Source organism: Geotrypetes seraphini, chromosome 9 (assembly GCF_902459505.1).
Source record: "Geotrypetes seraphini chromosome 9, aGeoSer1.1, whole genome shotgun sequence".
In the NCBI taxonomy this organism is placed as follows: Eukaryota; Metazoa; Chordata; class Amphibia; order Gymnophiona; family Dermophiidae; genus Geotrypetes; species Geotrypetes seraphini.
The window spans coordinates 30,443,587-30,465,769 of record NC_047092.1 but is presented as its reverse complement, the minus strand read 5'-3'; the positions used below and the strand labels follow the sequence as shown (position 1 = coordinate 30,465,769).

Genomic DNA, 22,183 nt, shown 5'->3' with positions numbered 1-22,183 from the left:
TATTCAGGCATGTCAGGTTGCAGGTGTTGAGGTTTGAAGAGTCTCGATTGCAGCTTTTTGACCTGCTATTCTGTAAAATTTTCTTCTATTCATGATTAATTTTGTCTATAACAAACATCTGCTTATTCTGTTTCCAGATGCAGATCTTCTGCTACGATGCAGATCTGTTTGAAAGTTTTAACGATGCAGCAAAAGGACACGGGAAGTTAAAAGCCTTATCCATTTTATTTGAGGTATCTATTCTGTCTGTTAGTCCAGTGAAACATGACTTCCATAAAATGAAATCCCGGCTGTACTAAATCATGAATGCTTTCTTCTTTTTGCCTATATGCCATTTACAGAAAATGCTCTATTGTTAAACGAACAATAGTGATTAAGCTGGTTTCCTTTTGAAGCCTTTCAGGTTAATTTTTGTTTGTTTCAATCATTTTTATTGAATTAAAAGCTTCACACTTACATTTATCAAATAAAAATGTACATTCAAGAACTTATACCATCAACCTTGAACATACCATCAATCTTGAACTTATACCATCAACATAAACATCGTTCTTTCCCTACCTCTAACCATACCCTTTATCCCCTTCCCTTCCACATTCCACCTCCTCCCATTCTTCCTTGTTATCAGTACCCCTACATCTTCCCCATTGTCAGTCACAGACAATCAGTGGCGTAGCGAGGGTAGGACCCTCCTCTCTGCCCACCCTCACCCCCGCTGCTTCCGCTACTCCTCCCTTCCTCCTCCCTGTGTCTCTTTAAATCTTGCCAGCATGAGCAGCTTCTCTGGCCTGCTGCTCACGCCGGCATTGGCTTTCCCTCTGATGTCACTTCCTGGCCCCTTGACCAGGAAGTGATCTCAGAGGGAACCAAGGCTGATGTGAGCAGCAGGCCAGAAAACTTGGCTATTTTCAAAAATGTAAATTTCCGCTTCCCCCTACCACAAGCTCCCACTGTACTTCCCTTTTAATTTTTGTAAACCATGTCGAGCTCTATATTTATATAGAATATGCGATATATAAGCTTAAGGTTTAGTTTAGAAAAGTTGCTCACGTTGGCAATGATTTAAAGAAGTACGGGAGGGGGCAGGAAGGGAGGGCGCAAGCATGGATTGGGAAGTGGAGAGGTGCCGGTGCCACCCATCAAGATGTGCCCAGGGTGGTCTGCTCTCCTCTTGCTCCCCCCTTACTATACCACTGCAGACAACCACCAGTTGTGTCTTCAGGCAGCTGATTCCAATCAATTCTTACCCCTCCCCCCCACTCACCCTAAGTGCCTCTGTCCATTGTCCTTCTTCCTTCTTCCCTCTTCCCTCCCCCATGACTCCACCTCAATAGTTATTCCAAATCTATTTCTCCAATTATGAATTGTGGGATTCTCCCTTTTAACCTGCAGGAACTCAATAGTCTGCATCCACCGTAAGAATACTTATGCTAAATGGGAGTCTATATGGGCTCCTTTTCTGTTAGCTTATGATACCTGAGTTATGTTGCAACTTGCTTATATTGCTTGTGCTTAATTAATGCCTTGTGTTTTGGTGCACTGTTACTAATACTGCTGTGTTTGTGTGGATCAGGGTGGGTTGTGGGTGAGACTTTTCCTTACAGCATAAAACAAAAATTTTTTTTGCATAAATATTGGAAGTTTGTTATCCGTATTTGTTGGATCTTGTTAACTTGGGAGTCATTTTGGCTCTTATTTTCATTTTGTTTTTCTACCATTGTGAGCTTTTTCTGGCTTGTTGTATTACTCCTGAGTTCTACTAAAAACTTCTTTAAAAAAAAAAAATAATAATCTGCATCCAAAATGTCTGAATGTTGGTGTATGTCTCCCAAATATGCATAAATGTACTACCTCTTTCACACTGCTTTCAATTACCATCCAAAGCCCCAGGGTATATCTTCTGCATCTGCTCTGGACTTTGATATCATCGAGTTATTGCTATTTTTGTCTCATCTTGGGAAAGGTTAGGGTCATGTTTACTAAAGCCTAGAACGCACTAACAGACATTAGCATTCAGTAAGTGCCATACAACTCATAAGAATACAATTGGCTGTGCAGCACTTAGCGCATGCCAATATCCATTAGTGCGCACTAACCTTTAGTAAAAATATCATTCTGGAAGCCCAGATCAGAAATATTCCATGTATTAAAAAAAGGAGAAAGGAAGACCAAATAGCAGCCAGCATGGGTAATGAATGAGGTGACTGTAGCTATTAGAGGTAAAAGAAAATCCTTCAGAAAGTGGAAGAAGAATCCGACTGAAAATAGGAGGAAACAACATAAGGAATGGCAAGTCAAATGCAAGGGGCTGATAAGGGAGGCCAAGAGAGACCTTGAAAAGAAGGTTGCGTCATAGAGAAAAACACCTAGTAAAAACATTTTTAGATTATCAGTTGGACCGCTAGATGATAGAAGGGTAAAAGGGGTACTCAAGAAAGACAAGGCTATAGCCAGTGGAATAGTAAAGGGGGTGCAAGGGGTGTGGATTTCCCCGCACACCAAATCGGTGAGGGCGCTGGTACCTCTCCACCCCGCCCCACCACACCCTGCTCTGCTTATGCCATCCCATCCCTTCCCCCACCCCGCACCTCTGTATTATCTTTGCTAGAGCAAGCAACTTCTGCCTGTTGCTCATGCCAGCCTGATTCCCCTCTGAATCACTTCCGGGTCATGGGGCCAGGAAGCGATGTCAGAGGGGAAATCCAACGCTGGCACGAGGAGCATGCTGCAGAAGCCACTCGTGCTGGCGAAGATTAAGAGGTGCAGCGGGATGGATAGCGCAAGTGTGGAATGGGCGGGAAGGAGTGTGGGATGTGCAAGGAGCGGGGGCACGGAGTGTGAGGCGTAGGGTGGGGCGCCACTGCCCCAGGCACCTCCTACCCTTACTACACCACTGGCTACAGCAGAGAGATTCAATTAATTCTTTGCTTCAGTCTTCACCGAGGAAGATGTGGGGGAAATCTTGGTACCAGAAATGGTATTCATTGCTGATGATTCATAGAAACTGGAACATTTTTCTCTGGCCCTCTTAAATCTCTCTGAATATCAGGCCCATAAAAACCTGGGATGAGCAGGAGGATTTTTATTCTCCACGTGCAGCTCTTACTGGATGTGCTGATAAATAATGTGCATTCTTGCAAGTCATTATAGTGTTTTCCAAAAGACTGCATTTGAGAGAGCCTTTTGTAAAATACCAGGGGAAATGTGACTGTCCCAACCTGGATGTCTCAGTTCCTATCTATATAAAATGAACCTTCATATCTTAAAATATAAATCTATTTTTCTCTTTCTTTAACAGATTGATGTGGAAGATAATTTGAATTATATTGCAATTATGAATGCAATAAATAAAGTTACCCGTTTAGGTGAGTCCAAGGTTGCAGATGTCTCCATTACATCATCACCAGCTTGATCTATATGTGTATAAATAAATGCTTTTCTGGCAGTTTATAAAGTGTACAAGAGGGGGGTAAGAGCAATGTTAGGAAATTCTACTTTACGGAGAGGGCGGTGGATGCCTGGAATGCGCTCCCGAGAGAGGTGGTGGAGAGGAAAACGGTGACTGAGTTCAAAGAAGCGTGGGATGAACACAGAGGATCTAGAACCAGAAAATAATATTGAATTTGAACTAAGGCCAGTACTGGGCAGACTTGCACGGTCTGTGTCTGTATATGGCCGTTTGGGGGAGGATGGGCAGGGGAGGGCTTCAGTGGCTGGGAGGGTGTAGATGGGCTGGAGTAGGTTTTAACAGAGATTTCGGCAGTTGGAACCCAAGCACAGTATTGGGTAGAGCTTTGGATTCTTGCCCAGAAATAGCTAAGAAGAAAAAAATTTAAAAATTTAAATTGAATCGGGTAGGGCGGACTGGATGGACCATTGGGGTCTTTATCTGCCGTCATCTACTGTGTTACTATGTTGCCTCAGAAATAGCACAAACATACAATGGAAAGAGGCAAATGAGATGTCAGATATTCAACCAAACTGTTACTTTATTTTGCAAATCATATACTATAAATAACGTCTGTGGGCTCCTTTTACAAAGGTGCGCTAAAATGGCCGCTACCGCCTCCTTTTAATCAAGCAGCAATTTATCGGCTAGCGCACACTAATTTTGTGCGCGCACTAAAAACGCTAGCGCACCTTTATAAAAGGAGCCCCATATCTAAGTGTCCATCTTGAGTATAAAGTCTCATGAATCTAATCTAATCTAATCTAATGCTAGGCTTTATATACCGAGACATCAGTCCAAGAAAGCTCGACTCAGTTTACAATAATTAACTTAACAAAATAAAAACCATAAAGAATAAGACTATGTTTCAGAAGGTTAATTTTCAAAGTCTATGGGCTCCTTTTACGAAGCCGCGTTAGCGGTTTAATGCGCGTAATAGCGTGCGCTAATTTGCCGGCCGCGCGAGCCGCTACCACCTCCTCTTGAGCAGGCGGTAGTTTTTCGACTAGTGCGGGGGGTTAGCAGCTTCGTAAAAGGAGCCCTACGATGTATAAGTTGGTTAGGTCTAGGAATGCCTAGGGTGTCCCAACTAGGATCCCGGTTTCGGCATTTATTTATTTATTTAGATTTTTATCCCGTCCTCCCAGTAGCTCAGAACGGTTTACAAGTAAACATTCACAATGGAGTGAATTGGACATACAAGATTATACAGTAGATTTAAATACTTGGACATACGAAACTGTGCAGCAGTGTAAATATAGGGACTATACAGCAAATTAAGAACAGTAGTTTAAATATAAGTAGTTTAGTTTAGATTAGACACAAGTTATTTGAGTATAGGCTGAGAGTGGACTATATAGAAATTTAGGCAGAAGATTAGAATGGAGAAAGAAGGGTAGAGGTGGGGTTTAAGGGGGTTGGGTGTAAATTGAGGGTGTCCTTTAGTTGAAAAGGAGGGTCTTTACCATTTTCCAGAATGTCATTAGTGAGTTCTGTAGTCTGAGTTGAGGGGGGAGTTGGTCCCAGAGTTGGGGAATGAAGTGGCTGTAGGAGCGTTTGCGGGCGGTTTCTGAGAGGAGGGACCTTCCGGGGGGGAATGCATAGGCGTATCTATAGATACCTTCATCAGGGGATGAATAGAGACTAAACAGGAATGAAAACATAACTTAGAAGAATGATATAAATAACATATCAATAAAAACATTCAAATTATTCAAAAAAATGTAAAATGGGACAGAACAGCTTAAAACATGCATAATTTAAATTACGAAAAATATACATAAAAAAGTACAAATATCAAAAGCCCAGAAATAAACGTGTTAAAACATCCACAATCATAAACCAAACAGAAATTCATGAAAAAAATGTAGAAAATTATTTTTTTTTTTTCTTAAAAATGTGTATAAAAAAGCGGGTGCATCTTATACGCCGCTGCGACCTATACGCCGGCAAATACGGTACATCTTTACAGAAAGGGTGGTAGATGCATGGAATATTCTTCCTGATAGAGGTGGCAGAAACACAGAATGTGTCGGTATTCAAGAAAGTGTGGGACGGGAAGAGGAGGAGATAGGGGATAGTGCGAATGGACAGACTGGACGAGCCATTTGGCCTTCGTCTGTCACCTTGTTTCTGTGTTTCAAGTTCCAAGTTTATTAGTTTCTTGATATACCGTCAGTCTGACATATCTAAACAGTTTACAATAAAATTGATAATATAAAAAGATTAAAATTATTATATTAAAAATTATTAATGGGTGTGGGGATTGATTTAAAGAAAATTACATCCCGCTGATATTCAGAGGTGGGCAATGTAATACAGTAAAGTAAACTTTGAGTACCAGAACTAGTTAAGTCCATCTGATGAACATATCTAGTTAAAGTTTACCAGCTAACTTTAGGAGAGGCGTTTTTTTTTACCAGTCTTAACCAGTTAACCAGCTAAAGTCTAGTTGTGTCCTTAGTATGCCTCCAGCATCACAACTGGTTAAATTTTGTCCAGATAATGATTTATTCAGGCAAAGAAGTAGAGGAGGAGCCTAGCGATTAGAGCAGCTGACTAAGAGCCTGGAATGAGCCAGGGTTCAAATCTCCCTTTGAGATCTTGGATAAAATCACTTAACCCTTTTATTACCTTTGGTACAGTCATAGATTGAGCCTTCCAGAGAAAGGGAAATACCGAGTGCCCTTGAATATAACTCGTCTTGAGCTAAATGTGAACAAACTAAGCTAAATCTTAAACAAATGTAAATAGTGTTTAACTGGTCTGCAGACAGAACGATTGCTGAAGGCTCTTCATCGGTTGCCAGTCCACCTCAGAATCCAATTTAAATGTGCAAGCATAGTTTTCAAAATTTTGAACGGAATATTCTTCCCTCTAGTCTCCATTTCTTTTAACGCTCAATGTACCATAAGATCAAGAACTGTTCATTTGTACAAACTTTCTTTTCCCTCAATTAAGGGAATAAAAGTACTAGGCTATGTCTCTCGCTCCTTTGCATTTACCCTTATTTCTGTCTGGAATGAACGACCAGTTGGGATCAGAACCATTTTCTCTTTTTACTCTTTTACAAAACACCTAAAGAAAAAATGAATGCTGAAATTTTGGGGCATAGTAATGTATTTAAGTTGATGTGGGGCCCATTGGCATCTTTTATTGCTTCTGTATAATTGTCATTTCTCTTTAATTTTTGTTTGATTTTCTTACACATCCAGGGTGGGAATGCTCTACTATTTTAATTAAAATTAGGTTATTGAAAGATTATATGCATTGGTATTTTAGTTTAATTAAAGGGGGAATGATTGCTTTTGAATATTTGTAAGTTTAAAGTGTTTTTCTTGATTGTTATATGTTCAGTTACATGTGTATTGCACTGTCAATATTTGAAAATCAATAAAGATTAAAAAAAAAAAATAGTTACATAAATTATTTCACCTGAGGAACCAGATATATTGTATTACATATTCACCTTGTCTTTTGTGAATTGTACAAGTTAATGTATGTTTTCTGTACCTGTGTGTTTTTTTTAATAAACAGATTGGAACTTTAAAAAAAACCTCTTCTCATATAAACCGAGTCGAGCCTCTATTGTTTAGAGCAGTGGTTCCCAACCCTGTCCTGGAGGAACACCAGGCCAATTGGGTTTTCAGGCTAGCCCTAATGAATATGCATGAAGCAAATTTGCATGCCTATCACTTCCATCATATGCAAATCTCTCTCATGCATATTCATTAGGGCTAGCCTGAAAACCCGATTGGCCTGGTGTTCCTCCAGGACAGGGTTGGGAATCACTGGTTTAGAGGATGATCCAGTATATAAACCGAAAGTTTAGATTAGATTAGAACCGAGGTTTTTTCAAGCAACTCTTGAATTTACCCAGACAAATCTTACAACGTCAGCTCACAGAAGTGAAAGTCTCAGAAAACCTTCTTTTTTAGAATCCAAAATGAACATTACAATGAGAACATAAAATTGATACCTCTGTATAAGACTCCGGTGAGACCTCATTTAGAATATAGTATACAATTCTGGAGGCCACACTTTCAAAAAGATATAAAAAGGATGGAGTCGGTCCAGAGGAAGGCTACTAAAATGGTGTGTGGTCTTTGTGATAAGGCGTATGGGGACAGACTTAAAGATCTCAATCGTTATACTTTGGAGGAAAGGCGGGAAAGGGGAGATATGATAGAGACGTTTAAATACCTGAGTGATGTAAATGCACATGAGTCGAGTCTCTTTCATTTGAAAGGAAACTCTACAATGAGAAGGCATAGCATGAAGTTAAGAGGCGATAGGCTTCGGAGTAATCTGAGGAAATACTTTTTTATGGAAAGGTTGGTAGATGCCTGGAACAGTCTCCCAGAAGAGGTGGTGGAGACAGAGACTGTGTCTGATTTCAAAAGGGACTGGGATAGGCACGTGGGATCTCTCGGAGAGAGAAAGAGATAATGGTTACTGCGGATGGGCAGCTCTGTGACCTCACAATGCAGGTGCACAGTGCCTTAGCCTATAGGAAGAGGAGATGCAAATGTTAAGAGCCTTAGCCAATAGGGAAAAGAGGAGATAATGGTTACTGCAGATGGGCAGACTAGATGGGCCATTTGGCCTTTATCTGCCATCATGTTACAATGTTTCTATATGCATAAACATACCACTTATTAGGGACTACCATCAGCTTTTATAGTGTCTTATAAGAGCTAAACTCAGGAAAAGGCCTCAGAATCGGAGCCTACGCACAGTCCTGATCACAGACTGAGGTTGTCAGCGTAGTTTTTTTAGCTCCTTAGCTCCAGTCATAGGCCAAAAAAACCTGAGAATGTGTATTAATATTTTTTAAATAATTTTTATAAATATTTTTAAATACTTTTAATATTCTGAGTGACTGAATCTTATTCTAGTAGATGCAACTATTCCTTAGTTTTGAAAAAAACTAGCAACTGAGCACTTATCTCAATCTTCTTTCATGTGCTTCAGTATTGCCTCAGCTTCAAATGATTCATTGTTTGCTGTTAGATTGTTGCCACTGCCGTTTCGTGGATACACTACTTTTTCCACTGCTTCAGGGCCAACGGCAAAAGCATTACAGCATCTATAATATAATTGAAAGAGTTAAAAGAAAAGTTATCTATGTCTGATGTCATTTCTTAATTCCAAGGTAGCAGAATATAACTTACTGTTCACAGCCGCCAGAAGTTTTTCAAACCGGGACAAGATGGCACCGGCATACATTTGATACTCACATAATAACGTGCTGACTATGAACGTTGTAGTACGTGCTGAAGTCATTTTTCCGACATTAACCCTTAAGGGAACTACAGTATTAGCTAGTTGTTTATCTAGCCATTTCCTAGTCAGTTTTAACAGATTTAATAGAAATGCTGCCACTCTACATTCTTATTTAAACCTTAAAAATATTTATAAAAATTATTTAAAAAAATATTAATACACATTCTCAGGTTTTTTTGGCCTACGACTGGAGCTAAGGAGCTAAAAAAACTACGCTGACAACCTCAGTCTGTGATCAGGACTGTGCGTAGGCTCCGATTCTGAGGCCTTTTCCTGAGTTTAGCTCTTATAAGACACTATAATAGCTGATGTTAGTCCCTAATAAGTGGTATGTTTATGCATATAGAATAGGTTGAATCCTTTGAGCCACTTTGGGTGATACCTCATAAGTTACAATGTTTCTATAACCATAAAGTTCTATGACATCACAATGTAGGTGTAAAAAGCCTTAGCCCATAAGACGAGGAGATGCAAATGTTAATAGAGAGAGCCAATAGAGAGAGAGATAATGGTTACTGTGGATGGGCAGACTAGATGAGCCATTTGGCCTTTATCTGGCGTCATGTTTCTATGTTTCTAAAATCAGTAGCAAAGAAACAAAAAAAAGGACCACAAACAGTCCAGCTCACAAGTACAACGTGCCTCGTAACAGAAACTCAAAACAGCAAAACCGACAAATGCACTTCAACGTGTGGCTCTCCATGAATCTGTTTTGTGCGCATGTCTTGCCTGGATTTTAATTATTCAGTACCCTTTCATTAACCTATTAATAATCCTGCTTTTCAGGAAAACAAGCTGTGTTAGAGCCATTCGTGCTGCTGAATCTCCTGCCAAGCTACACAGACAAATACTTCACTTACAACGGTTCTCTGACCACCCCGCCTTGCACAGAAATGGTGGAATGGATTGTTTTTCAGGACACCGTTGCCATTTCAGAAAGCCAGGTAAAAGGTTTTAACTCATCTGGGACACGAGCTTGGGAAATGCGCACAGCGAAGGTGATTTTCTAAAGTTGTGGCGTCTAAAGCACGGTTTTAAGCCATGCCTAAAAATGCTTGCAGTGCAAGCCAGCATGTATGTTTATAGTCGACATGCACAAGGGCGGCGCTTAAGAACATAGGGAGGGTCACATAATGTATAAAATATGCGTGTATGCATGTAAAAATCAGTATTAATATTTACACCAGCTCTCAAAAACTTATAACATCCGTGTCTTGAAAACAGGTGCTATTGCTGCTGGATTTCTGCTAGGGTTTTTTTGTGTGTTTTTTTTTTGTATTTATGTCTCTTTATTGAATACAGTTGTACAGAGGTACAGTGGTGTAGCAAGAGAATCTGGAGCCCAGAGCAGAGGTGCAGCCCTGTGTGCCCCCCCCCAATGCGCTCTTCCCTCCACCCCGATATCACCGTGCTCCCCCATTCTCTTCTCTACGGTCCCTACATCTACTGCTACTATTTTTTTCAGTTCTATAGCGCTACCAGACACATGCTATGCTGTATATTAAACACGCAAGGCTCTTAAAGTGATCCTTAAAAATTGGAAGGTTCAATGTGACCTACATGTTTCCATGTGGTGGAATTTGGTCTGTCTGACTCATAAATTTGAGTTGGCTAGTACCGTATTTTCACGCATATAACGTGTGCGTTATACATGATTTTACAAACCGAGCATAACCGTGCGCGTTATGTGTGAGAGCGTTGTACAATTTCTTTTCCTGGTTCCCTCCCCCTCCGACGTCCGATTCAGCCCCCAGCCCTGAAAGCCTGATGCCCCACCCTGAAGGACCGCTAGCACCCCCACCCTGAAGGACCGCTCGCACCCCCCCCCGACGTCCGATTCATCCCCCAGCCCCCCCCTGCACGGAGAAGCAGCCTACCGTTGGTTCCCGATGCCAGTGAGCCCTGCTGCTTCCTTTGATGTCAGAGAAAGGGCGGTACCGCGGCAGAGGAAGCAGCGCAGGGCTCAGAGAAGGGGCGGGACCACTGGCAAAGGAAGCAGCAGGGCTCACGCATCGGAAACCAATGGTAGGCTGCTTCTCCATGCGGGGGGGGGGGGATGAATTGGATGTCGGGGGGGGTGCGAATGGTCCTTCAGGGTGGGGGTGCGAGCGGTCCCTCAGGGTGGGGGTGCGAGCGGTCCTTCAGGGTGGGGGGGGGGGCCAGCGGTCCTTCGGGGTGGGGCATCAGGCTTTCAGGGTGGGGACAGACAGACCTTTAAGGGGGGACAGGACTTCAAGGGGGACAGGCAGACCTTTAAGTGGGGACAGGCAGAGTCGGGGCAGAGGGCAGGGCGGCGAGAGGAGAGTCGGGACGTCAAGGCAGGAGCAGGGCTGCGATTCGGGCAGAGCTGCGAGAGGAGAGTCGGGATGGCAGAAGGAGGTTTTAATTCAAGGAGCAGCATGCGTGGTATACGCGTGTGCGCGCTATATATTAATTTGTTTACATAAATTTTGGTTTCCCGCGCGCTATACCCGTGTGCGCGTTTTACACGGGTGCGTGGTATATGCATGAAAATACGGTACTTTATTTACTGTTCGTCATCACAAAGTTTTACGTGTATGATCATGTTTTCAGCACTATTTGACATCATGAGACATACTTTTTATTTTGTTTTCTTTTTATTGTTTTTGATAGCTGGATACTTTGTTTTCTGTGATTCTTAGATTCCAGGTACTGTGTTGATGTTATTGTATCACTATTGTATTGTTTAGTTTAGTTTTTTTTTTTTTTTTTTTTTCCTGTTTCTGTTTGTATTTTTCTAAAATTCTTTAATAAAGAATGTTTGAACTCAAAAAAAGAGTCAGTCTCTGCTCAAAAGAGCTCACAATCTAATTCTGACAGACACAATGGACAAAATGGTGAATTAATGTAAGCTGCTCATGTAGGGACATAGAAAGGGATGAAGGGGTAGAGAGAGTAGAGGACTACGGAGGGAATGATAAACAAATACGGTGCTTTACCAGTTGGTAAGGTTAGGACTTAAACTCAGCTTCGAAAAAGTGGGGTTTCAGGCTGGATTTGAATACCGCCAGAGAAAGAGCCCAACGTATTGAGTCAGGCAGGTTGTTCCAGGCATACGGCACAGCAAGGCAGAAGAGATGGAGTTGGCAGTTGGCAGTAGAGGAGAGGGGTACGAACAAGAGAGACTTGCCCAACAAACGGAGTTCCCAGGGCAGAGCCTAGGGAGAGAGACGAGAGGAGAGATATTGAGAAGCCACAGAGTGAAGAAGAGTTGGAAGCGTACAGGGAGCCAATGAAACGACTTGAGGAGAGGGATGACGTGAGCATAATGGCCCTGGCGGAATACGAGGTGTGCAGCAGAATTCTAAACAGGTTGAAGGGGAGAGAGATGGCTGGAGCAGAAAATCTGCGAGAGGCAAGTTGCAGGAATCCAGGCAAGAGATGACAAGAGCGTGGATGAGGTTCTTGGCAGCATGCTCAGAAAGGAAATTCCGGATTATAATGACATTGTATAGAAAGAAGCAAAAGGTTTTGGTGGTCTGCTGTATATAAGCAGAGAAGGAAAGAGACAATTAAAAGATGACCCCCGAGGATGCAAGCTGACGAGATAAAGGATGAGAGAGTTATCCACCAAAATAGAGGATGGAGGAAGGGGAGAGGCAGCTACGTTGGCTTATGGGTGAGGCTTCGGGACCTGTTGCCATCACGAGAACAGGAGGGGGAACTGGAGCTCGCTTAACTTAGCTTGGTTTTATTCTGCGCTACCTCGGCTGGGCCCTTGATATACCCCTAACCTTCATTTTCTTTCTCTGCTATTCTTTGGTGTCCTGGGGGGGGAGGGGGGGTAGGTGGGGGGAGGGAAGGGAGATGTCTGGGGATATGAGTGGAAGGTTTGTATGGTGTGGATGTTGTTGTATGTGAATGGTATTCTGAGCCTTGTGTGGTTTTGTGGGATATCCATAGGGTATATACAAAAACACGGTGGGAGATCGCTGTCCAAGATGGGCGGCCTATTCATCTTTGTTGTCCTTAACTGCCTTTGCCCCCCGCTACCATCAATGTTTCTTTTGCTTATATGCATATTGTACCTGTGAGGGGGGATACCCGGGGGAGGCTTTGTTTCTGTTCTGACACTCCACTTGTATTGGACTGCTTTTGACTTACAGAAGTTTGTTGTTCTGCCCTGTTGGGCGGTGTGTTTCCACTGTTAATAAAAATACGATTTAAAAAAAAAAAAGGAGGATAAACATAGAAACATAGAAATAGATGGCAGATAAGGGCCACGGCCCATCTAGTCTGCCCACCCTAATGACCCTTCCCTACCTTTACCTTGTGAATAGATCCCACGTGTCGATCCCATTTGGCCTTAAAATCGGGCACGCAGCTGGCCTCAATCACCTGAAGTGGAAGACTATTCCAGCGATCAACTATCCTTTCAGTAAAAAAGAACTTCCTGGTGTCACCTCGCAGTTTCCCGCCCCTGATTTTCCACGGATGCCCTCTTGTTGCCGAGGGACCCTTGAAAAAGAAGACATCTTCCTCTGCCTCGATGCGGCCCGTGAGATATTTGAACGTCTCGATCATGTTTCCCCTCTCTCTGCGCTCCTTGAGCGAATATAGCTGTAATTTTTCTAACCGTTCCTCGTACGGGAGATCCTTGAGTCCTGAGACCATCCGGGTGGCCATTCTCTGGACCGACTCCATCCTCAGCACATTCTTGCGATAATGCGGCCTCCAGAATTGCACACAGTATTCCAGGTGGGGGCCTCACCATGGATCTATACAATGGCATAATGACCTCCGGTTTACGGCTGACGAAACCCCTGCGTATGCAACCCATGATTTGTCTTGCCTTGGATGAAGCTTTCTCCACTTGATTGGCAGCCTTCATGTCCTCACTGACGATCACCCCTAAGTCTCGCTCTGCTACCGTTATTGTTAGGATCTCACCATTAAGGGTATAAGTCCTGCATGGATTTTGGCTACCCAGGTGCATAACTTTGCATTTTTTGGCATTGAAACTGAGTTGCCAGGTCCTAGACCAGCGCTCCAGTAGGAGTAGATCATGCATCATGTTGTCGAGCATTGAGTTTTTGTCCGTTGTGCTTTTTCCCACTACATTGCTTAGCTTGGTGTCATCGGCGAATAATGTTATTTTACCTCGGAGCCCTTCTGCCAAGTCACTTATGAAGATATTGAATAGATAAGGAGTTCAGCCTTGGCCATGTTTAATTTTTTATGATGGCAAGCCATCCAGGTAGTAATGTCGGCTAGGCAGATAGAGACTCTGGCCTGGATTCTCATAGAAATTTTGGGCATAGAGAGGTAAATTTGCGAGTCATCAACATAGCGATGGTACTGGAAGCTGTGGGAGGAGATTAGAGTGCCAAGGAAAGAAGCATAGGTGAAAAAAGAAGAGGTCCCAGGACTGAGTCCTGAGGTATGCCAACTAAGGCCAGTACTGGGCAGACTTGCACGGTCTGTGTCTGTATATGGCCGTTTGGGGGAGGATGGGCTGGAGAGGGCTTCAATGGCTGGGAGGGTGTAGATGGGCTGGAGTAGGTTTTGACGGAGATTTCGGCAGTTGAAACCCAAGCACAGTACTGGGTAGAGCTTTGGATTCTTGCCCAGAAATAGCTAAGAAGAAAAAATTAAAAAAATTTAAATTGAATCAGGTTGGGCAGACTGGATGGACCATTCGGGTCTTTATCTGCTGTCATCTACTATGTTACTATGAAAGAGGATCCTCCAGAGCATACACTAAAAGTGCGATGGGAGAGATAGGAAGAAAACCACGAGCTAACAGAGCCCTGGAATCTAAGCGAAAACAGCTTATTAATGAGTAGGCGGTGATCTACAGTGTCAAATGATGCTGATAGATCAAGGAGGATGAGGACAGAGTAGAGGCCTTTGGATTTGGCTAGAAGCAGGTCATTGGAGACTTTAGCAAGGACAGTTTTTGTAGAATGGAGAGGGCAAAAGCTTGATTGAAATGGGTCAAGAATAACTCGAAATGAAAAGAAGTCAATACAGCGGCGGTAAACAGCACATTCAAGTAGCTTGGATAAGAAGGTGAGGAGGGAGCAGTTAGGATCCATCAATGAAGGGGCAGTTAGGATCCATCAATGGTTTTTTGAGGGGTGACGTAACTACAGCACCCCCTTACTTCTTCACATCTATGTCAGCAGTGAGCAGACTTAAAATACCCACTGCCCGCACCAGCTGAGCCTTTCTTCCGATGCCACTTTCTGGGCCCGCAAACAGGAAGTGACCTCAGAGATGAGGGACAAGGCTGGCATGAGCATTGTATAGGAGAGCCTGCTCGTTACCAGTGAAGATGTGAAGAGGTAGGGGGCATGGCAATGTCAGGGCAGTAGGGAAGAGGAGAGGTGCTGGTGCCCCCGCTAAGTCGGAGCTGGGATAGTCCACCCCCCTTGCTACGCCACTGCAGAGCTGCCTGTTTTTCTTTGTAACATAGTGTCAAGATAAGTACCTTCCTTTTCGCTGAGCATAGGCTCAATTTTATTAACTTCCCCTTACCCTTATAATAATAATAATAATAACAGTTTATATACCGCAATACCGTTAAGTTCTATGCGGTTTACAATAGATTAAGTGAGGTACAAATTGATTGAATTTAAGAGGGGGGAAGAGGAGAGTTAATAGGACCAGAAATGCGTTGTTGAGGAGAAAGAGATTAATAGGACAGAGGAATCACTATGGAGGAGAAAGAAGATGAGTGGGTCAGTTGTCTAGATACTTTAGGAACAGTCCTTATGTCCTTATTGTTGAAAAAGACGGGGAAGTATTTTTCACTGTACAGCATATAAGCTTCCCGATTGACCTTCTGATGCTTTGTTTCAAGCATATTGTGCAGACTTTACTGTAAAAGAAACTTCTTTCTGATGGTGTTGACTGTTTGCATTGCAGCTGGAATTATTTTGCGAGGTGCTTACAATGCAGACCTCTCGCTATGTCATGGTGATGGATTACCTGCAGAACACCTTCCGGGAGCAGCAGGACAAGTTCTTTGGACAAGTGTTCTCCTCGTACACAGGGAAGGAAGAAATTCACGAACCAGGTGCTTATTAAACACCAACTGCTCGTAGAATGCAAAAAAGCAGCTCATATATGAGGGGGCCGCCGAAAAGTTGGGGCAGTCTCCATCGAGGGCTATACATTTAGTCTGGTGATGTGCCACTTTTTTTTCATTCCGTATTTTTCCGACGGAATTAAAAAAAGTAGGAAATCGCTCAATGGAGACAACCCCAACTTTGCTGGTTGGGCCGAGAGCTTTTCAGTGGCCCCTCGTAGATGCATTTAAATTTTGAGGCACAAATAGAATGAAAAAAAGAAAATAAGATGATACATTTTGTAGGCCAGTTACTGGGCAGACTTGCACGGTCTGTGTCTGTGTATGGCCGTTTGGTGGAGGATGGGCAGGGGAGGGCTTCAGTGGCTGGGAGGGTGTAGATGGGCTGGAGTAAGTCTTAACAGAGATTTCGGCGGTTGGAACCCAAGCACAGTACCGGGTAAAGCTTTGGATTCTTGCCCAGAAATAGCTAAGAAGAAAAAATTTAAAAAAAAAAAATTTAAATTGAATCAGGTTGGGCAGACTGGATGGACCATTCGGGTCTTTATCTGCCGTCATCTACTATGTTACTATGTTACTATGTATTGGGCTAACTTCATACATTTTTTGATTAGCCTTTGAAGGCAATACCTTTTTCATAAGATTAGAAATGAGCATATGATGACAAATATTAGAATATACAGTGTATATGTGAAACATAAGTGTTCCAGTGACAATCTTAATAACTTCAACTAGGTAGTTAATTTCCTTGTAACTTTTTTCATATTACTTGTGACCAGGTAGTCTCCCTCTTACGCTTATCTTTCCTTTCCTTTTTTTTCTATTCTTTCTGCATCCTGCCCTCTTGTTCCTATTCTGCCTGTTTTTCCCTTAAGATATTGTAAACTTTTCCTGCCCTTTTTGTCCTCATGTATTTAGTTTGGCTAATTTGTTTGTGTTCACTCCCCTTGTTATGTTTTTATTTTAAATATTGCCCACTGTTTTTGCCCACTTTGATTTGACCTTTTTTTTGTTAAAAATGGTGGTATATCAAATTTAATAACGTAACTCTAACTGAGTGGGGAGTGGGGTGAGAAACAGGGAGAGATGAATGGGTGACCAGAGGGTGACAAAGCAGTTTCATTTTATGGTTTATAGTATGATAGATAAAACCAAATTTTTGCGAAACTCTTTTTGGTGGGTGTGAAAATATTTAATCACTTTTAACTTCAAAAGTCTTATGTTCCTGGGTTTTCTTAAAATTTCCACCATAAAGTCATTGATACAGTGCTCTAGTCTTGCAAAGTCAAAAGTGTCACCCTGTTTAGCTTTGTGTAATTTGATAAGTGTCTTTAGTATCTGGCCTACGTCCCCAACATAGCATTCTTCCTCATAATTTTTACATCACCGTATTCTCACTGTATAAATATCTCTGCTGTATATGTACAGTCTCCTGCATTGTAAATCTGCTTTATTTTCCACTGTATTAACACCCTTGCTTAATATGTACAGTCCCCTGCACTGTAAATTGCTCTCAACTGCATAGTGCATTCCCTTACATTGTATCTTTGCTGTATATGCACAGTCTCTTACACTGTAAACCGCTCTGAACTGTTTGTGGTATTGTGGTATACAAAAATAAAGTTGTTATTATTTTATTATTATCATATAATATACACTACATTTGATGAAGATCATAAGTAGAATCCCCTTATGCTGAATATTTGACCCATATAAGTAGCTTTGAGGTCTGCACTTTCAAAAAGATATAAACAGGATGGAGTCGGTCCAGAGAAGGCAACTAAAATGGTCTATGTTTCAAGTTCGTTCAAGTTTCTTAAACATTTGATATACCACTTTAAAGATTGTCTAAGCAGTGTACAATACATTAAAAAAATAAAATTATAAAAACTTGGGGGGGTATAATTGAGACAAAAACCATAATATGACGAACTGCAACAAATGGGAAGAGGGGAAGAACTACAATTGTAATAGGAGAGAAAGACGAATATGGGTAACACAATAAGCTTACGAGGACAGAGTTAAAGATCTCAATCTGTATACGTTGGAGGAAAGGCGGGAGAGGGGAGATATGGTAGAGACGTTTAAGCACCTACATACAGTAATTGATACTATAATGTTGAGATAATTTATTTTATATCACAATAGGAATTCTCAGAACGCCACCCTGTCTAGTCAGGAACAGTGTGGCAGCACTCTTCGTTGATTCTACCCAATTTTGTGATATAGATTTACTTTTAAACTTTTTGTTTGTTTGTTTTATATAATTTTGTCTTAATTTCATAATAAATACTGAATTCTCCTTTTCATTTCATTTCAAATTCTCTTCTGTTCTTAATGCTAATAGTATTTAACTTAGCTTAATGATGTTGTTGCTCTAGTCCCCACCAACGCGTTTCGAATCTTCCTCAGGATAGGGGTTGGTGCTGCAACTTCAATAAAGGATAAACGTGTCATTAAGGAGAACTGAACCCAATACTCACTGCCCAAATCATAACCAGACGGTGAAAATCTCTTACCAATTGCATAAGTGTATTCACTTCCCTAGCATAGCGACCAGCTTCCATTACAAAATGGCCGTGGCGTCTCAGACATGACATAACCCCCTTGACGTTATCCACAGCTGACTCATTCAAACACGGGAAGAAAACTTAAGGGGTTAACACATTCATTCAGCTAGAGCAGGGGTAGGGAACTCCGGTCCTCGAGAGCCGTATTCCAGTCGGGTTTTCAGGATTTCCCCAATGAATATGCATGAGATCTATTTGCATGTACTGCTTTCAATGCATATTCATTGGGGAAATCCTGAAAACCCTACTGGCATACGGCTCTCGAGGACCGGAGTTCCCTACCCCTGAGCTAGAGTGATCCAGTCACTCGTCTCATTTAGACCTGTAGGGTAGACAGGGTGGCGTTCTGAGAATGAAATAAATGATCTCAGCATGATAGTATCAAGTACTGTATGATAGTTGATATCAAGTTTCAAGTTTAATAATAATTTGATTAATCGCTTATTCTAAATTCTAAGCGATGTACATAATAATAAAATTACAAAATAAGGGGAATAATACAGTAAATAACAAAACTAAGACTAACGAGACTATTGACAAATTTAACGAAACTAGGAACATAAGGGAGGAGATGGATAAGAGTTACAATTTGTTTAAAAGTTATAGAAACAAATAAGGGAGATACATAAGGAGAGGGAAGATAAAAATTACTTCAATAAAATTATAGAGAAAAAATAAAATTAGATAGAAGACTAAATGATTAATTTACAAAGGCATCTTTAAACAGAAAGCTCTTTAGTTTACCCTTGGATTTTTCCATATTAGGTTCTTCCCTTAAGTGGCTAGGGAGAGAATTCCAAGTTTGGGGGGCCGTGACTGAAAAGATCAATTGTCCTCTAGTATTAGTAATTCTAAGGGAAGGAATCGTCAGCAAATGCTGTTCAGCAGATCTTAATGTTCTATTGGAAGTGTATGGAATTAGTAACTTGTAAATGAAAGCCGGAGTTTTAAAAAGAATTTAGTGAATACCAAATTAGTGCACGAGGTGAGTCTCTTTCAATTGAAAGGAAACTCCAGAATGAGAGGGCCTAGGATGAAGTTAAGAGGTGATTGGAGCGAGCATTTAAACTAGTCATAGAGCTGTGTAAATTCTTGCATCTAGATTACATGTAAATGGCAGTGTTCTATAATTTATGCATGCAAGTGTGTGTATGCCTATCTGCAAGCTGCACACCATCACATTTAGGGGTCAGGTTATAGAATAGTACGTAGCTGAAATATCATCATTATGTGGTTATAAATGCATTTCATTTCATAAATAATGCACACTATTTTTTAAATTTATGTTTTATTTTTTTTTCCAAGTATTTCTGTACAATCCTTCAATATAGTTTCCCTGCTTTGCAATGACCAAGTCCCAACGTCTGGGAAGCTTCATTATTCCATCCAAGACACCATTTTGTTCAGTTGCCCAATGGCTCAGGTACCGGTGGAAGAAAGCTCTTTCAGAGATGCAAAAAAATGTCCACGCATAGGTTGTTTCAACTTTGCAAAAAGGTCGAAGTCTGGTGGACTCATGTCTGGACTGTAGGAAGCATGAGGTAACATCTCCCAGCCGTATTCGTGTAGTTTTTCAATGATGAGTGGAGAGCTCCATCTTCCCCACGACCAAAAAAATTTTGATGAGCTCAATCAAAAGTCAATCAAATGATGATTTTTGCTTATGATCTTGAAGGCATCATCATCACAGACAAGTTCCTTGAGGAAGAAGTGTCACAGCAGTGTATTATTGTGATTTTTTGGCAAAAAATGCGCAGAAAAATGCGCAAAACCCAACTTCAGTTGCTCTTGCATTCTTGACGACAACACTCGCCCTCACATAGGGAATGTCATCATTGAGAAACTACGTAAGTGCGGCTGGGAGGTTCATGCTCCCTACAGTCCAGACATGAGTCCACCAGACTTCGACCTTTTTCCAAAGTTAAAACAACCTATGCGTGGACATCGTTTTGCATCTCTGGAAGAACTTTCTTCCGCCGGTACCCGAGCCATTCGTCAACTGAACTAAAATGGTGTCTTGGATGGAATAACGAAGCTTCCCGAAAGTTGGGACTCGGTCATTGCAATGCAGGGAGACTATATTGAAGGTTTGTAAAGAAATACTTGGAAAAAAATAAAACATGTAAATTTTTTTTTAAATAGTGTGCATTATTTATAAAATGACCCTCATGTATATATATACCGTATTTTCACGCAAATAACGCGCACCCGTATAAAACGCGCACACGGGTATAGCGCGCAGAAATCACGATAATATGTACAAAAACTTTGGTATACCGCGCTCACGGGTATTCCGCGCATGCTGCCCGACGCTCCTTTCGCCCGCCCTGACTTTCCGTGCGCTGTCCTGACTCTCCGTTCACCCCCCCTGACTTCCGTGCACTGTCCCCCCTTGAAGGTCTGTCCCCATCCTGAAAGCCTGATGCCCCCCCCCGACGTCCGATACATCCCTCCCCCCCGAAGAACCGCCGACTCCCCAACAATATCGGGCCAGGAGGGAGCCCAAATCCTCCTGGCCACGGCGACCCCCTAACCCCACCCCGCACTACATTACGGGCAGGAGGGATCCCAGGCCCTCCTGCCCTCGACGCAAACCCCCCTCCCCCCAACGACCGCCCCCCCCAAGCACCTCCGACCGCCCCCCAGCCGACCCGCGACCCCCACGACCCCCCCACCCCCCTTCCCTGTACCTTTGGTAGTTGGGCCAGAAGGGAGCCCAAACCCTCCTGGCCACGGCGACCCCCTAACCCCACCCCGCACTACATTACGGGCAGGAGGGATCCCAGGCCCTCCTGCCCTCGACGCAAACCCCCCCCCCCCCCAACGACAGCCCCCCCCAAGAACCTCCGACCGCCCCCCGAGCCGACCCGCGACCCCCCTGGCGACCCCCACGACCCCCCCACCCCCCTTCCCCGTACCTTTGGTAGTTGGCCGGACAGACGGGAGCCAAACCCGCCTGTCCGGCAGGCAGCCAACGAAGGAATGAGGCCGGATTGGCCCATCCATCCTAAAGCTCCGCCTACTGGTGGGGCCTAAGGCGCGTGGGCCAATCAGAATAGGCCCTGGAGCCTTAGGTCCCACCTGGGGGCGCGGCCTGAGGCACATGGTCGGGTTGGGCCCATGGGGGTCGTGGGGGTCGCCAGGGGGGTCGCGGGTCGGCTGGGGGGCGGTCGGAGGTTCTTGGGGGGGGGCGGTCGTTGGGGGGGAGGGGGGTTTGCGTCGAGGGCAGGAGGGCCTGGGATCCCTCCTGCCCGTAATGTAGTGCGGGGTGGGGTTAGGGGGTCGCCGTGGCCAGGAGGGTTTGGGCTCCCTTCTGGCCCAACTACCAAAGGTACGGGGAAGGGGGGTGGGGGGGTCGTGGGGGTCGCCAGGGGGGTCGCGGGTCGGCTGGGGGGGGCGGTCGGATGTTCTTGGGGGGGGGCGGTCGTTGGAGGGAGGGGGGTTTGCGTCGAGGGCAGGAGGGCCTGGGATCCCTCCTGCCCGTAATGTAGTGCGGGGTGGGGTTAGGGGGTCGCCGTGGCCAGGAGGGTTTGGGCTCCCTTCTGGCCCGATATTGTCGGGAAGTCGGCGGTCCTTCGGGGTGGGGGTGCGAGTGGTCCTGCCGGGGGGGGGATGTATCGGACGTCGGGGAGTCGGCCGGGCAAGAGGGCTTGGGCTCCCTCTTGCTCCGATCGTGGATGCGGGTGCGGGTGGGAGCGCGTGCGAGCGGTCGTTCGGGGTGGGGGTGCAAGCGGTCCTGCTGGGGGGGTGAATCGGGCGTCGGGCGGGGTGGGAACTATGTTTTAAAACTTTTGTATACCGCGCTCACGCATATAACGCGTGAGG

At 43.6% G+C, this 22,183-nt stretch overlaps 1 protein-coding gene across 3 annotated transcripts in view; it reads left to right on the top strand.

Moving 5' to 3' along the window:
• PTPRZ1 (protein tyrosine phosphatase receptor type Z1) overlaps positions 1-22,183 on the top strand; it is a 269,276-nt gene that overhangs the window by 141,504 nt on the left and 105,589 nt on the right. For all 3 annotated transcript variants that reach the window (XM_033958764.1, XM_033958765.1, XM_033958763.1), the window contains exons 5-8: positions 138-233; positions 3,299-3,365; positions 9,521-9,678; positions 15,626-15,776. In XM_033958764.1, the coding sequence (XP_033814655.1) occupies positions 138-233; positions 3,299-3,365; positions 9,521-9,678; positions 15,626-15,776 (472 nt within the window). The remainder of the gene's footprint in view (positions 1-137; positions 234-3,298; positions 3,366-9,520; positions 9,679-15,625; positions 15,777-22,183) is intronic.